Genomic DNA, 16,074 nt, shown 5'->3' on the forward strand with positions numbered 1-16,074 from the left:
AGAAAGAGGAACACTCCTCCATTGTTGGTGGGATTGCAGACTGGTAAAACCATTCTGGAAATCAGTCTGGAGGTTCCTCAGAAAATTGGACATTGAACTGCCTGAGGATCCAGCTATACCTCTCTTGGGCATATACCCAAAAGATGCCTCAACATATAAAAGAGACACGTGCTCCACTATGTTCATCGCAGCCTTATTTATAATAGCCAGAAAATGGAAAGAACCCAGATGCCCTTCAACAGAGGAATGGATACAGAAAATGTGGTACATCTACACAATGGAATATTACTCAGCTATCAAAAACAACGAGTTTATGAAATTCGTAGGCAAATGGTTGGAACTGGAAAATATCATCCTGAGTGAGCTAACCCAATCACAGAAAGACATACATGGTATGCACTCATTGATAAGTGGCTATTAGCCCAAATGCTTGAATTACCCTAGATCCCTAGAACAAACGAAACTCAAGACGGATGATCAAAATGTGAATGCTTCACTCCTTCTTTAAATGAGGAAAAAGAATACCCTTGGCAGGGAAGGGAGAGGCAAAGATTAAAACAGAGACTGAAGGAACACCCATTCAGAGCCTGCCCCACATGTGGCCCATACATATACAGCCACCCAATTAGACAAGATGGATGAAGCAAAGGAGTGCAGACCGACAGGAGCCGGATGTAGATCGCTCCTGAGAGACACAGCCAGAATACAGCAAATATAGAGGCGTATGCCAGCAGCAAACCACTGAACTGAGAATAGGTCCCCTATTGAAGGAATCAGAGAAAGAACTGGAAGAGCTTGAAGGGGCTCGAGACCCCAAAAGTACAACAATGCCAAGCAACCAGAGCTTCCAGGGACTAAGCCACTACCTAAAGACTATACATGGACTGACCCTGGACTCTGTCCCCATAGGTAGCAATGAATATCCTAGTAAGAGCACCAGTGGAAGGGGAAGCCCTGGGTCCTGCTAAGACTGAACCCCCAGTGAACTAGACTATGGGGGGAGGGCGGCAATGGGGGGAGGGTTGGGAGGGGAGCACCCATAAGGAAGGGGAGGGGGGAGGGGGATGTTTGCCCGGAAACCGGGAAAGGGAATAACATTCGAAATGTATATAAGAAATACTCAAGTTAATAAAAAAAAATATATATATATATAGATTCATGGTAATCCCAAAAAAAAAAAAAAAAAGATAAGGGCACATTCGCCACGAGAGGCTTAGAAGTGTCCAACCATTGAGCTAAAAAGCATATAGAAATAATTTAATGTGTGAGGGTAGCTTTCCTCTGAGGGAACCTGGGCAGGGCTGGTTGCATGGTCCCCCAGAGCTAAAAGTGGGGTAGTTGAAGCCACGTGCTACATGATATTGTTGATATGTGTTCTTATAGGGCCCAGGCTGTGCCTATTTATACTGAACATCTAGTCCTTAAGTCATTGCTTAATCATCAAACTGTCTAGATCATTCCTTGTGGATCTGCTGCCAACCCCTATGGAGGGCATGGTTTTACTTTCCTCTGATCTCATACATATACACTTATGCATGGACAGTACTTCATCATGTCTACCATTCTTCTCTTCAGCTACCAGAGTAGAGCCGAACAATTTTTTTTTTTTTTTGGTTCTTTTTTTTGGAGCTGGGGACCGAACCCAGGGCCTTGCGCTTCCTAGGCAAGCGCTCTACCACTGAGCTAAATCCCCAACCCCAGAGCCGAACAATTTTTAGTGCCTCCAACTTCTGCCTAGCATGTAAAGCTCTCCCTGACAAAGCTGATTCTTCCTTCATTTTTGCTGAATTGGAATATTTTAGTTTAACACTTTGCCTTGAGATTCAATTAAGTTACTTTATTGCAAGTTACTAGTCTTGCATAACTAGATAAACACTACTAAAAAACTAGTGTCCTAGCTAGCCTTAACCGTCAACTTGACACCTCATAAAGGCACCTGAGAAGGCAGCCTCAACTGAGGGATTACCCAGATCAGGTAGAAATGTGTGCATATCTGTATAGGATTGTCCTGACTGTTAATCCATGTAAGAGGACCTAGTCCACTGTAAGCGGCATCATTCCCTAAGTAGTCTGACCTGAGTTAACTAAGCATCAGCCAGAGAGTGAACCAGGAAGCAAATTCCTTAATGCTTTCTACTGTGCCCCATTGGCTGTGAATCCCTTGATTAGAGGAAATGTTTCAAGGAGCCCAGCCTTCCAGTTCTTGCTTGAGCTTCACCATAATTTTCCTCAGAGATGAACTGTGACCTGTAAGTTGAAATCAATCCTTTCCTCCCATGAGTCGCTTTGGGTCGTGTGCCATTTGTCCTAGCAACAGGAAGGAAACGAGAACCGAAAACAATCTGTGATGGGCACAAATGGGGCATCTCTCAGATTTGTCCCTCGCAGGTGTTGGTGCTTTGCTTTCATTTGGAATAATTTTTAAAAGCTAAAAAGCATCATTAGGGTTTTTTTTCCTTCCACAAAGCAGGTTCAGTACCCATCTCACAGGACACATTTTAATGTTTGAAATGGCAGAGATGAGAATACTGCCATGGTTCTACAAATACTAACAATAGTGGTGATGATGATGATGATGATGTGAGGTATGAAAAAGTTGATGGGATTGAAGAGATGGCTCAGTGGTTAAGGACGAAAACCACTCTTCTTGCAGAGGAACAGACTTCAGTTCAGTCCCCAGCACCTGTGTCAAGTGGTTCACAGTTGTTTGTACTTCCAGCTCTAGAGAATCTGACGCTCCCCTGGTCTCTGAGTGCACCTGCAGACAGATGATGAACACACACACACACACACACACACACACACACACACACACACACACACACACTGCGGTTTCTGTTTCCCAGCCCCCTTGAGGTGAAGTGGCTTTCTTTACCACAGGCTTCTCCCCGATCTTCTTCCTCACCCTACGCCCTAAAACGAAGATGCCAAGTAACGATGGACCTGAGTCAAAGCTTCCTCCTTTTTCAATTGGTCATTGCAGGTATTTCATCGCAGCAACGAGATGCTCCCCCTACAAGGACCCACTTCCTCCAGCTAAGCACTTACAGGTTCCATGGTGTCCCAAAACTGTGCCACGAACTGAAGATAATTATTCAAAACATAAGCTCATGGGAGACATTTCAGATTATAATTCAATTTATAATCATAACAGAGTGGTTAAAAATGGAATGGCATTAAAGGCCCCAATGAGGGCAGCAAAAATAGAGAGATGCTAGTGCTGTTAAGAGCACTCAACCTGAGAGGACCCAAAAAATGAGACCTTTGTGCTTAGGGGCATCTATATGAGGTGTCCCATGCCCTCTTGTAACTCTTGTTCCAGGGGACCCAGTACCCTTCTGGCCTCTATGGATACACACACCCCTCATAAAAATAAAAATAAAATCCCAATCACCGAGACTCAGGATAGTCCACAGTAGGCTAAACTTCGTTGCTGTAGGGCACGTTTCTGGAAGGATATGTTTATATGTTTAAGGTTAGAATGTCTCGAGATATAACAGAAAGATATATACAATGTCTTTTAAATCAAGGGAAGGCTAGACAAAATAGTGAGAAATCACATAAGTGGAGTGGGTCACAAATTTCTTCCTTAAAGGGATACTGGCTAACCATAGGGGCCTATGTTCCAGAACAGAGAGTATACAGTTCCAAATGACTGGATCACACAGAGACGTGCACATGGATCACTTGGCCTGCAGTGAGGCCCAGCCTGGGGCTCCCCTACCTGGTTCTCTAACACTGCTGGTATAAGACCAATACCCTGCCTAATCTCTAGCCCAGAGCCTCGGTAACTCTGACTTCCTGGGCAAATGAGCAGACACCAGCCTGAGCCCAGGTCTTGAAGCCATCATACCACAGAAGAGAGGCCAGACAAACAGTGCCAACGTCCTTTGCCAGATAAAGAAATCAGGGCTTCGCCAGCCGTGTAACACATGCCTGTAGTTCCAGTACTTGGGAGGCTGAGGTAGGAGGGTCATGAGTTCGAGGACAGCCTGAGCTACTGAGTGGGGACTCTGTTTCAGAAGCTGGAAGTGGCTTTTGCAGTGGAGGACTTGCCTAGCATGTACAAGGTTCAATCCCAGTGGATGGAGGGAGGGAAGGAGGGAGGAGGAATGGGAGGGAAGAGAAGAATAAAGGAAGGAAAGAGAAGGGAATGAAGGAAAAGGTGGCAGTGAGTTTTTGTCATCTTGTCACCAGAGTCACCTAGAAAAGGGGAATCTCAAATAAAAAACTGCCTGCATCAGACTAGCTTGGGAGGATGCCTGGGGGACTTTTTTTTTTAGATTAATGATTTGTGTGGGAGGGCACAGTCAGCGCCAGTCAGTAATGCTCCTCCATGGCCTGTGCTTCTGCTTCAGTTCCTGACCTCCCGTCCCTCAATGACGGGCTGTGGTCAGGATATGAAGCCACATAAATCTTTCCCTCCTCTGGTTGCTTTTGGTCATGGCAATCTATCACAGCAACAGAAAAGCAAACTGGGACAGAAATCAAGGGAAGGAAAGAAAGAAAGGAGGAAGAGAAGAGAAGAGGAGAGTGGGAGATCTGGGCTCAAGGAAGTCAAAAGTCTGGGAAAGTCACAAGCTGGGCAGAGGAGGTAAAGCTAACTCAACAGTAATGTTTCCCTGAGACCCATCCCCAATGTCAGTAAAACAGGGCTTCTGCAAACAAGGAAAACCCAAGGTCTTTCCTTCAATGCCAGTGTGTCCACGCACAATCTGACAGCTTCAGCATCCCTGATGCCCTCCTGTAACTCTATTCCACTAAGGAAAAAAAAAAAAGCAACCTCGGGACAGGGACTTAAACTCTGTTAGGTTCTTATACAGTGAAAATAAAGACAGTGTCTTAGAATTTCTATTGGTTCGGAAAAAAACAAAAACAAAAACAAAAAAACAACAACAACAAAAAAATAAAAAACCACCATGACCAAAAAGCAAGTTGTGGAGGAAAGGTTTGTTCAGCAGTCGACATCACCAGATCTACTTCATCGTTGGAGGAAGTCAGAACAGAAGCTGATGCAGAGACCATGGAGTGGGTGCTGCTTACTGGCACCACCAGCCCAGGGATGACACCACCCAGAACCGCCTAGCCCTCCCCCGTTGATCATTAGTTGGGAAAATGCCTTACAGCTGGATCTCATGGAGTCATTTCCTCCTCCCTTCCTGATAAATCTAGTTTGTGTCCAGTTGACACACAAAACCAGCCAGTACAGATGGCCAGGACTTAATTGGGCAGCCATGAGAATCAGAAGATAGCAATTCAAGGAACAATGGGACCCAGAGGATAAGTCATACAGGTACATCTTTGGGGCTACCATTTTCTGTCTTCTCTGAGAACAAAGGGTTGACTTTTGAAAAAGAATGTATCATTATGGTGTGAATGTATGTATGGTGGACGTATGTGAGTGCAGGCACAGAACGTTATATGTAGAGATCAGAGGACAACAGAGGTCTCTCCCAGGGCTTGAACTAAGATCATCAGACTTACATGCACACACTTTTCACCCAATGGCAATCTAGACAGGACTGGTCTGTCTTGAGCCTTGACTGTTTGCCAAGGTCCCTCTGCTCACCCATAGCTTATCTTGCTCATACCACTGACGTCACTAGGACCAAACAAAATGGTTTGGAGTGCAGGCTGTATTCTGAGCTCAGAAAAGCTTCAAACATCCCCCCCAAAGCCTGCACTAAAGTCTAAACCTCATCACCTTGTACCCTGAGTTGCCAAGTTTAGCTTTCCTTTATTTTTTGGTATAGAATATGGCAAATCAAGTGTTCTACCACTGGGCCACACCCCCAACCCCATACTGGGGGAGTCTAGGCAAGCATTCTACCACTGGGCCACGCCCCAAGCCCCTTGCTGAATAGACAAGTGCTCTGCCATTGAACTACATCTCCAGTCTTCTTTTTACTTATTTTTCCCAGACTGGTCGGTCATGAACTCACTTTGAAACACAGGCAGAGTTGAACTTTTATTCCTCCTGCCTCATCCAACTTGAGTAACTGGGACAAAGCCCATGGCCCTAGGCCCAGCTTCAACCTTACTTTCTGGTCCACCCATTTCTCCTCATCCACTCAGATTATAGCTGCTAGAACCCAGGGCTTCTGTTTGCCAGGCAAACACTCAACCAGCTGAGCTAACCAGTCTTTGGCTCTAAATTGTTTTATATACATCATACATACATACATACATACATACATACATACACACACACACACACACACACACACACACACACACACACACACACACTGTGATTTTTTTCACAGTCCACAGAGGCTTTTGATTTATGCTTTACACTTTAATAAAAAGAATCCCAGGATCTTCCCTCCTGTATGTTTTCGTCTTGCCTCATCATGGTCCATGATGCCAGCTGAGGTTGTCAGCACAATGAAGCCAAACTGCTGTGATGGGAGCAGATTGTTCTGCCATTTCTCCAGGTCTTTGAGTTGAACATCAAATCTAGGGCTTATAACTCTACTCTTGTTCAGCCTTCCTGTGATGTTCACAACGATCTTCCCAGCTCCGTAATCATCAATGAACTTGAAATCACCAATGTACCCATGCTTCGTCCTCACAGTTAAGAACCGAACGATGACTTTGGAACACGGCCTGATGAGGACCTGGCGTTTGCCTCTCTCCTCAGTGTTGTTGATGCTCTTGAGAGCGTCTTCCAGAACCTTCCTTCACACCATGGTGACAGCAAGAAGATGGCAAAAAATCTATATATTAGATTTTATTATGACATTTTCATTCGAGTATATTATGTATTTTGTTCACATTCGCCCTCCCTTTTTTACACTCTGTTTTTCCTCCCCTCCTGTTCCAGTTTTGTTTCTATTGCTTTGATAAAAGACCCTGACAGAAAGCAAATTAGGGGAGAAAGGAGTCTATTCCTGCTTGCAGCTCCAGGTAACAGTTCATCATATTAGTGGAGCCAAGGCAGGCGCTCGAGAGGGCTGGTTGCAGACATTCACAGTCAAAGAGCAGTGAGGAACGGGTGCATGCATGTGCATTTTCTGACTTACTTGTTCTCAGCTTGACGTCTCCATTATTTCACAATTCGCGCACCTCCTGACTAGGGAATGGCACCGCCCACCATAGGAGGTTGGGTCTTCCCACATAAACAGTCAAGACAATCCCTTACAGAGGTGTCCACTGGCCAAGCCAGTGTAGCAGAGACTCTCTTCCCAGGTGATTCTAGGTTTCAGTAAGTTGACAAAGTTGACTATTACACCTCCTTCGTGGTCCCCTTGCTTTCCCCAAGTGGTGTCCGCTCTACTTTGATGTCATATATTTTTAAATCTAGACCCCGCAGATGGGCAAAAACATGAGATATGTCTGAGTCTGACTTATTTCACTGAACACAATACTTGCCTATTCCATCCATTATTCTGCAAATGAATAACCATCTTATTAGCACATACAGCACATCCCACTACCAGGGTCTTTGAGCCATATCAGGTGTGGGAATTCTTCTGCCTTCTTCCTTATATTAGAAAGTGAGAACAGTGTCATCATTAAATACATATTTGCTGGATGTGTGTCCGGATGATTGGATGGATTATACTGGGATGATTAATACTGATTGTAGACTTGACAGGACATAAAATCACTCAGGGGAACAAGCCTCTGGGCATGGCTGTGAGGGGTTATTTAAATTAAGTTAGCCACCCAGGAATGCCTGTAAGGTGTTTTCTTGATTAGGATAATTGAGGTAGAATGACTCACATCAACTTCAGGTTGGGGTCCTGGAAAGCATGAAAAGGAGACAGTGAGCTGAGAGCACCAGCATTCATCTCTCTCTGCTTCCTGACTGCGGGTGCAATGTGAGCAGCCTCATGGTCATGCTGCCATGCCTTCCTCGCCATGATGGACTGTATGCTTAAAGGATGAACCAGAATAAATCCACTCTCCTTAAACTGTTACACACACACACACACACACACACACACACACACACACACACACAGCCATTTTGTTGCAGCAATGAAAAAAAGTACCTAATACAGACATCATTGATTGTTTTCTTCATTTTCAAAATCCCAGTGAAGGGGCTGGAGACACAGCCAGGTGGTAAAGCCCACTCGCTGCATAAGAATGGGTGGGCGTTCAGATCCCAGTGTCCACAGGGCCAGCCAAGCATGGTCATGTGCACACTTGTAAGCCCAGCACTGAGGATGGTGCAGAAGGGAAGACCATTGGGGTCTACCAGCTTCCTAGATAGCCAGAAAACAGAAACTCCAACTCCATTGAGACACCTTGCCTCAAAGAAATAAGGCCAAGAGTGATGGGATACCCAATGCTTTCTCTGGCCTCCCGACAAGTACACAAGCCATACTTACATGTACGTACCTCCACCACACACACACACACACACACACACACACACACACACACACACACACACGCTAATGAAGTAATTAGTTTTGACTCATCATTACAAGTTGAAACTTAGATTCACAGACCCCCTGAGGCCAGGGAGAAGTGGGAACACAGCTCCTTTTTTCTGAGACTGTATGACCATTCCTCCTGCTCTCTTTACACTCCTCCCTTGGGTTGGTTCTTAGAGCCAGGATCTTGAGCCAATGGTCACTCTGACTTTTACTAGCTAGTCAGAGTGCTCAGATACTTCAGGGTGTAATGGAAACCTGCAGAGCGGATGCAACCTTTTAATCTGCATCAAAATTCAATTCAGTAGCTGAGGATGTGGCCCATTGGCAAGGCCAGCATGAGGCCCTGAGTTTGACTCCAGACAGCCTACTTGAAGAGCTCCAAGCCTGAGATAGACCCCATCTCAAAGTAGGGGCAGATAGTGTTCCTGAGGATGAAACCAAAGGTTGTGTGTGTTTGCTACAACCAGCAACAATCTGCATTGTATTAAGATGGGATATTCTCCATCTTGGCTCTCCTTTGTGGTTCTGATGACTATGCAGCACTGCCTAGCAGAAAATTCAACTTATGCCTTTCCAGAACATTCAGGACCTCCCTTGATGGCATGCTGTCTTCATTACCCTATATGCCTGAACGTTCCAAAAGTTTGCTATGCCATTTTTCTTACAGCATTTGTTTCTGGGCATGGGCAACTTTACACATGCCTCCTTTATGCTCTGCAAATGTCCTCGATGGTGTGTGTGTGTGTGTGTGTGTGTGTGTGTGTGTGCGCGCGCGCGTTTACTTGCTTAGAATTTGGATCAAACTGGGAAAGGATGCAGAGCACACGGTGGTTGCACTTGATTTGTTTCTGACTGGTAATTTGTTAAGGCCAGGAAGGAATGACGTGATGTATGCAGTTTCACTCTGGATCTATCAGCCACTGTCCCCACACATCAGCCTCCCAAGTGACTGTGCCTGTCTCAGCACACACATTGAATCACCACCTCGATGAAGACAAATGTGTTTCCCTGTGAGCAAGCAACACTTTTGTGCCCCCAAAAACATTATAATCAAAAGCTATTATCAAAGGCTCAGAAGGAAACTCTACCCGAGACAGCCTTGGAGTTGAACAGACAGGGAATCTGTTTATGAGCTCAGAGCAGTGGTCTGCACCTCATATCAACCTGGGGCCATTAGCGCTTGCCCTGGTGTCTTACCTCCTTAAATAAATGTTCCTTAAAGACAAATGGACTGGAGAGATGGGTAAATCTCAAGACCGTAACACTCGTTGGGACATTATTAGTACCATAAGAGATAGCAGTTTTTTATCACCTCTATACTTGAAAGAAAGACAGACATCCCTGTCAGATATGGTAGCTCTGGCCTCCAATCACAACACTCTGAAGGCTGAGGCAAAAGATTACCATGAGTTTGAGGACAGCCCAGACCACATAGTGAGTTCCAGGACAGCATGAACTACAGAGCGAGACCCTGCCTCCCTGCCTCTCTGCCTCCCTGCCTCCCTGCCTCCCTGCCTCCCTCCCTCCCTGCCTCCCTGCCTCTCTGCCTCCCTGCCTCCCTGCCTCCCTGAAAAAAACAAAACAAAACAAAACAAATAAAAAAAACACCAAGAAAGAAAGAAGTAAAAAGTACCTTTCTTTCTTGACCTCTCCAAGCCAGAATGATCCTGAGATTAAAAGAGGGAAAGGGACTGGAGAGATGGCTCATCAGCTAAGAACACGTGCTGCACTTGCAGAGGACCAGGGTTTTGCATCCAACATCCATATCACTTAGCTCACAGCCATCTGCAACTCTAGCTCCAGGAGATCCAACACCTTTGGGTCCCCATGAGCACTCCAAACAAACATGGTCCACAAACAAACGCAGGCACACACATATATACACATACACTTATGCACACACACACACACACACACACACACACACACACACACACACACACACAATATTTTTTAAAGATTTATTTATTTCATGTATGTGAGTACACTGTTGATGTCTTCAGACACACCAGAAGAGGGCATTGGACCTCACTTCAGATGGTTGTGAGCCACCATGTGGTTGCTGGGATTTGAACTCAGGACCTCAGGAAGAGCAGTCAGTGCTCTCAACCACTGAGCCATCTCTCCAGCCCCCTCACAATATTTTTTCAAAGAAAGCAAAGTAAGGGCTAACTTACTTGGTAATAGTTATGCCAACCTCCAAAGCATCATAAGGCACATTGTTTCTAGTAATTAGTTCTGCCAAGGAGGCCCCATCTCCTAAAAGTTCTACATCTCACTCTCCCAAATACCACCACCAGCAGCCAGAGACCAAGTGTTCAAACACATAATAAGCCTGTGAGGACATCACACATCCACGCCCAAAGAAATGAGTATTAGTACTCTTTTATCTGAATCTCTTTAAGAATATGATTATTCATGGGTAGAGTTATTTGCTGTGCAGATGGGGAAAAAATGGAGTTTGGATCTCTTGACCTCACATAAATGACAGATGGTCAGGGAGTTCCTAAAGCATATGAGCTAGTTAGACACCCGCATCAGTAAGCTCTGGATTTAATTGTGAGACTTTGCCTTAATGAAAAAGGTGGAAGAAGAATCAGGAAAGAACTACTGATGTCAACAGTGGACCTACACGTATTTTATACACACACACACACACACACACACACACACACACACACACACTGCACCATTGCATGTCTCAGCTACTTTTCTATCCCTGTGGTAAGTCATCATAACCAAAGTGTCTTGTGAAAGAAAGCATTTATTTGGGGCTTCCAGTCTCAGAGGGTTAGAGTCCATGATCTTCACGGCAGGAAGCATGGTAGTAGGCATGGTGCTGAAGCAGTAGCCAAGAGCTCACATCTTCAGATGCAATCACAAGGCAAAGAGAACTGGGAATGGCATGAACTTTTGAAATCTCAAAGCCCATCCATAGTGACACACATCCTCCAGTAAGGCCACACCTCCTAATCCTTTCCAAACAGTTCCACCAAATGGGAACCAAGTACTCAAATATCTGAGCCTGGTTCTTGTCTTATCAGCTGTCCAAACTTACTCAGGGAGATTCAATTTGGTAGTAGACAAGCAGAGAGATAGACAGGGGGCAGGACTTAGGCAGAATTAGTTGGGTTATAGGAAAACTGGGAAGTATCCCAAAGTTAAAGGTCTAAGCTTTTAAAATATACAAGAGTCTCCATGTGCTTATTTATATAGTTGGCGGGTCTCCAGAAATTAACAACATTCTCCTGTTTCAGGTCTTTTTTACACCCATATAGCAGCTTTCCAAGTCAAAGTATATGGGCCAAAGTGATACACCCAAGAACATGCTGCCTCCAAAATCCAAGCAGCCCCACTCAGCATTGTGCTTAATTCTTGGTAACAGAAGTGGCCATGCACAAGCAACCTATGCTTCACCTCAGATGGACCCTCCCAGGTACCCTGCATCACGAGACTCCTGGAACTTTCACTGAAATAAAATTCTATTGGGTTTGTTTCTCATCTTCTAGTGTGTTGTGTGCTTTGTCAAGACCAAAGTGATTGCTACATCACGTTCATTTGGTCTGTCAAACATAACATCGTCAATATAGTATACTGTCAAACTGAGTTATGATCCAGGGCAGCAGAATATACCATTGAGGTAGAGCCATAAAGGTGTAGTGCTGGCCTTGACAGCTGAAGGCAAACAGCTTCTAGTGGTTCTAAGGACAGGCGCCAAGACAAAAGCATTCTGTGCATTGTTATCCATGTACCATGTCCCAAGAGCTGTGTTACTGTGCTCATGTAAAGACACCACATCTGGTACATTAGCCAAAATCAGTCACTACTTGGTCAAGTTTGGAATAGTCAGCCATCATTGTCCGTGATCGGTCTGTTCTCTGGGCAGGCAAAATGGGACAGTTAAAGTGAGATGGGTTGGGAACATCACCCCTGCCTGCATCTTTCAAGTCCTGGTAATGGTTCAGTGGTAGAAGCAATTCTACTGACTTCTGTTAGGCCTTTCCAATGATAATAGCCCTCGGCCCACAGGTCAGAGAATCAAAATAAGATTTGTACCAAGGTCTATGTATATCTACCCCAATTATACATTGGGGGACTTGGGGGGAATAAAACACCCGATGAGTTTGGGAATCCACTGTGAGTCTGACTTTAGCCAAAACTCCTAAGCCCTTACTTTAAGCAGAAGGGCGTAATGCTATGGGAAGTCTCCTAGTATTTGGAGCTAGTATCTAACAGGAAATTCTGACTACTCTGTTTCCTCAGTGTCCAGTTACCCTAGTAAAAGGTCATAGGTCCCTCCCTGTGGGAGAAGAATGGGAAAAGGCTAACAGTAAAGCTCCCCAGTGTTACAACATGGTACTCCCTCAGGGGGTCATGGCCTTCCTTCAGTCAAGGGTTTCTGGATCTGTGATTATAAATCTAGAAACTGATGGGTCATGATTCCCTGATACAATGATCCAATATAGCCTTTCTTTCACTTGTCTTTGTTTTGTTTTGTTTTGTAGAGGGTTTTTTGTTTTGTTTTGTTTTGTAGAGGGTTTTTTGTTTTGTTTTGTTTTGTAGAGGGTTTTTTGTTTTGTTTTGTTTTTTAATCCTGATCAAACAGAAACTGAGTAGACTTCTTACCTATGCCATTTTGAGGAATACTGTGCTGATTAGTCAGGCCATTACAGATATTGCTTTGTCTGGACTATGGTCACCTTTCCTTTGGCATTCAATGCTGCCACCTGGTCCCTGCTACTCTGGGTTCAATTAAACCCATAATATTTAATTTGTCCAATTGAGCAGCCGTAGCTCCCACCCTAAGGTCTGGTGCAGAAAGACAGTGCTCTCAGATGTGCTGGTGCCCCTCCCATTTCCCATCTCACAGCATTAGTGAAGGACATGTCTTCTGGGTCATCCCATTGTGGAGGATTAGATTTTTAAAAGGCGAATTCACTCAAGCATTCCAATTTCCCTGAGCCCTGAAATCCCTCCATCAACACTAAGCTAAGGAATATCAGGCGTCTCCAGCTCCCTCTCAGTAGACCATCCTTGCACAAATACACAAGTCAACCACTCAAATAATTCTCGGTACTTTTTTAACTGTGTGTGTGTGTGTGTGTGTGTGTGTGTGTGTGTGTGTGTGTGAATACTAAACCTAGACTGTCTGTTCAATAGGCCCCTATAGATTAGTGCAGACTGAATTTATGTTCCCTCTACCATTACCCCACACCCTTAAAACCCACCCCCAGATATACTCCCAAGATATCTGCCTAAATGAATTTGAAACTCAAGTTATTTAGGGGTGTAGCACAGCTCCTTCTAGACCACAATTCCTACCTCTAGGGGCCCACTTAGCCTTCAGTCTAGTTATAGCTCTAGAGGCAATGGTTGGTGGTCCCTGAAGGGGATCAGCATTGTTGTGTCTGGCATCTCCTTTAGGAAAGATTTTCTGGGATTGGGGATTTAGCTCAGTGGTAGAGCGCTTGCCTAGAAAGCACAAGGCCCTGGGTTCGGTCCCCAGCTCCAAAAAAAGAAAGAAAAAAAAAAAGATTTTCCCCATGCTCTACCCATAGGGCAGAATTAATTCACTCAGGCAAGGCCAATAAAGGGCAACTCTCCAGGGGAGTGTGGAGGAGGATGTATCTTCTGCCAAGGATGGGGAGACCACTTCCTCAGGCAGAATAAGCCCATCTGAATCTAAGAATTCAAGCCCTCACCCTCTTTGGGTTCCTCACACACATCACCACCTGTCTTAGGGTTTCCATTGCTGTGATCCAACACTATGACCCAAAGCAACTTGGGGAAGAAAGTATTTGTTTCATCTTACAACTTGCAGATCATACTCCCTCACTAAGGGAAGGGAGGATAGAAACTCGAGGCAGGAACCTGAACACAGAGGTTGAAGCAGTAACTACTAAGAAGCACTGCTTATTGGATTGCTCTTAACACCCCCAGGACCACCCAAGATACCCACAGTTAAGCCAGACACTCCCCCATCAATCACTATCTTAAAAAAAATGGTACATGGCCCTGCCTACAGTTTTTTCAATCATAGGTCCCTCCTCTCAGATATAAACTATATAACTATAATTTATTTTAAGGGGACAAAAACCAACACCAATCAAGATAGCACCCCAATTCATCAGATCCTGACACTCTCTCCATGGCTGGGAATTAACTTTGCATTGTAACTCAGCCAATGAGCACTTGGACTCGGTTTGCTACAACTTGAGCTGTAAGGGTGCTGGGGAGAAGAGTCCTTTCTAGGGCACACCAAGAGACCATCGGATTGTTTCTGGTGCATCTAGAACTGGTTACCTTTACCGATAAGCTCATTTCTTTTCTTTCGTCACTTGGTTCAAAGATGCTAAAGAGCCAGCATCGTTACCTCCCAACAAGTTATCAACATTTTTTATACAATCACTAAATTCTTTGTTCTTCACAAGAAGTAAGCCAGAAGCATCAGATGCACTTGTCTTGATAAATTCTTTAAGTAGTTCACACCATAGATGTCCAGTGTTCTTCAAGCTACTAGAGGACTCCTTAGTGACTATAGGTTTCATCCAATTGGAGAACCTGTAAAAGTAACTTTTGTTCGCCTGTAGTACTTGTAGTCTCGGAGGCTATGGCCTCTATCTGCTAACTTAGGCCCAGTCCTGGAAGCATTTAGCCTCCATGCAATCTTATCTAGGCCTAGAATGTTTTCAGCCTCTGAGACTTGCTGCTTAATAAGCTCACCCTTTCAAGTTCTCTCTAAACTCTGGCTGGCTGGTTGTTCTGGTTCAAACTCCTTTCCAGCTAACTGATTCAATCTGGCTTCTCTCAGCCTCTCCTGAATTGCTCTACCTGATCTCATAACTAACTCTGTCAATCCGTTCTAATATTCTGGCTTCTTCTCTTTCTCTGGCTCATTCAGTCTTCACCTGTGTCTAGCTTGTCCTCTCTTCAACCTGTCTCTGTAAAACTGTCCCAATAAAACTGCCTCTCTCTCTGCTCGAATCTCCCTCTCAACTCTACTGTACTGCTCTCCATGAACTCCACCTTATTTCTGCACTGTACTCTTCTCCCTGTACTGTTTCTTAAGTAACTTCCCTTTCCTCTCTCTTCTTTGAGAGCTGGGCATATCCTATTCTGTCAAATCTTCCTCTGATTGGTCACTCTTTCTGCCACTTAATTAGACATCACTTTCAAACATGCATGCTTCCTTCTACAAACAAACTTTAGCTTGATAGTTTGGGATGAAAAGTGAGTACTAAGGGTGTGTCTGTATTCCAGCCAGAAGAAGTAAAGGTGCTAAGGCTAAAGGCTGAGCCACAAGCTAGAGGTTCAAATATCCCATAACAAGAACCAGATCCAGATCCACTGTAAGAAACCATAAATATTATCTTTCCTGTCAAACACTATAAAATACTTTTAGGGCAAGGAATTCAAATCTTTTTTTTTATCTCTCCCCACTTTGTAAGACCTCTGTGCAAAAGTTTTAATTCCCCACTGGGTAGATCGTTTGTTTACACAAAGGCCATGCTGCATTCGGTGGTGAATCCCTTCTTTTGCACTGAGTCTTTTAAACTAGACAATCAGGATAGAGTGAGGTCAGACTCCGGCCAACGGGGAAAAGACAAAGTTGTCACCTGAGTCGGAACAAGAACCAAGTGACCGCCTGTTCTAGTTTGCTTGTTCTTCTGCTTTTGTGGGT

The 16,074-nt window shown here is 44.6% G+C and overlaps 1 protein-coding gene and 1 non-coding gene across 15 annotated transcripts in view; one reads left to right on the forward strand and one right to left on the reverse strand.

The window, feature by feature from the left end:
- Nucleotides 1-16,074, reverse strand: part of Caln1 (calneuron 1) — a 491,884-nt gene that overhangs the window by 319,897 nt on the left and 155,913 nt on the right. Inside the window, exon 4 of one of the 14 annotated variants that reach the window (XM_063271560.1) lies at nucleotides 6,305-6,681. Within the exon in view, the coding sequence (XP_063127630.1) occupies nucleotides 6,578-6,681 (104 nt within the window). The 3' untranslated portion in view covers nucleotides 6,305-6,577. 14 annotated transcript variants of the gene reach the window in all.
- Nucleotides 13,834-13,906, forward strand: Trnas-aga21 (transfer RNA serine (anticodon AGA) 21). Its single transcript has one exon. It is a non-coding gene; the product is annotated as a tRNA-Ser (tRNA).

Source organism: Rattus norvegicus, chromosome 12, assembly GCF_036323735.1.
Source record: "Rattus norvegicus strain BN/NHsdMcwi chromosome 12, GRCr8, whole genome shotgun sequence".
NCBI lineage: Eukaryota > Metazoa > Chordata > Mammalia > Rodentia > Muridae > Rattus > Rattus norvegicus.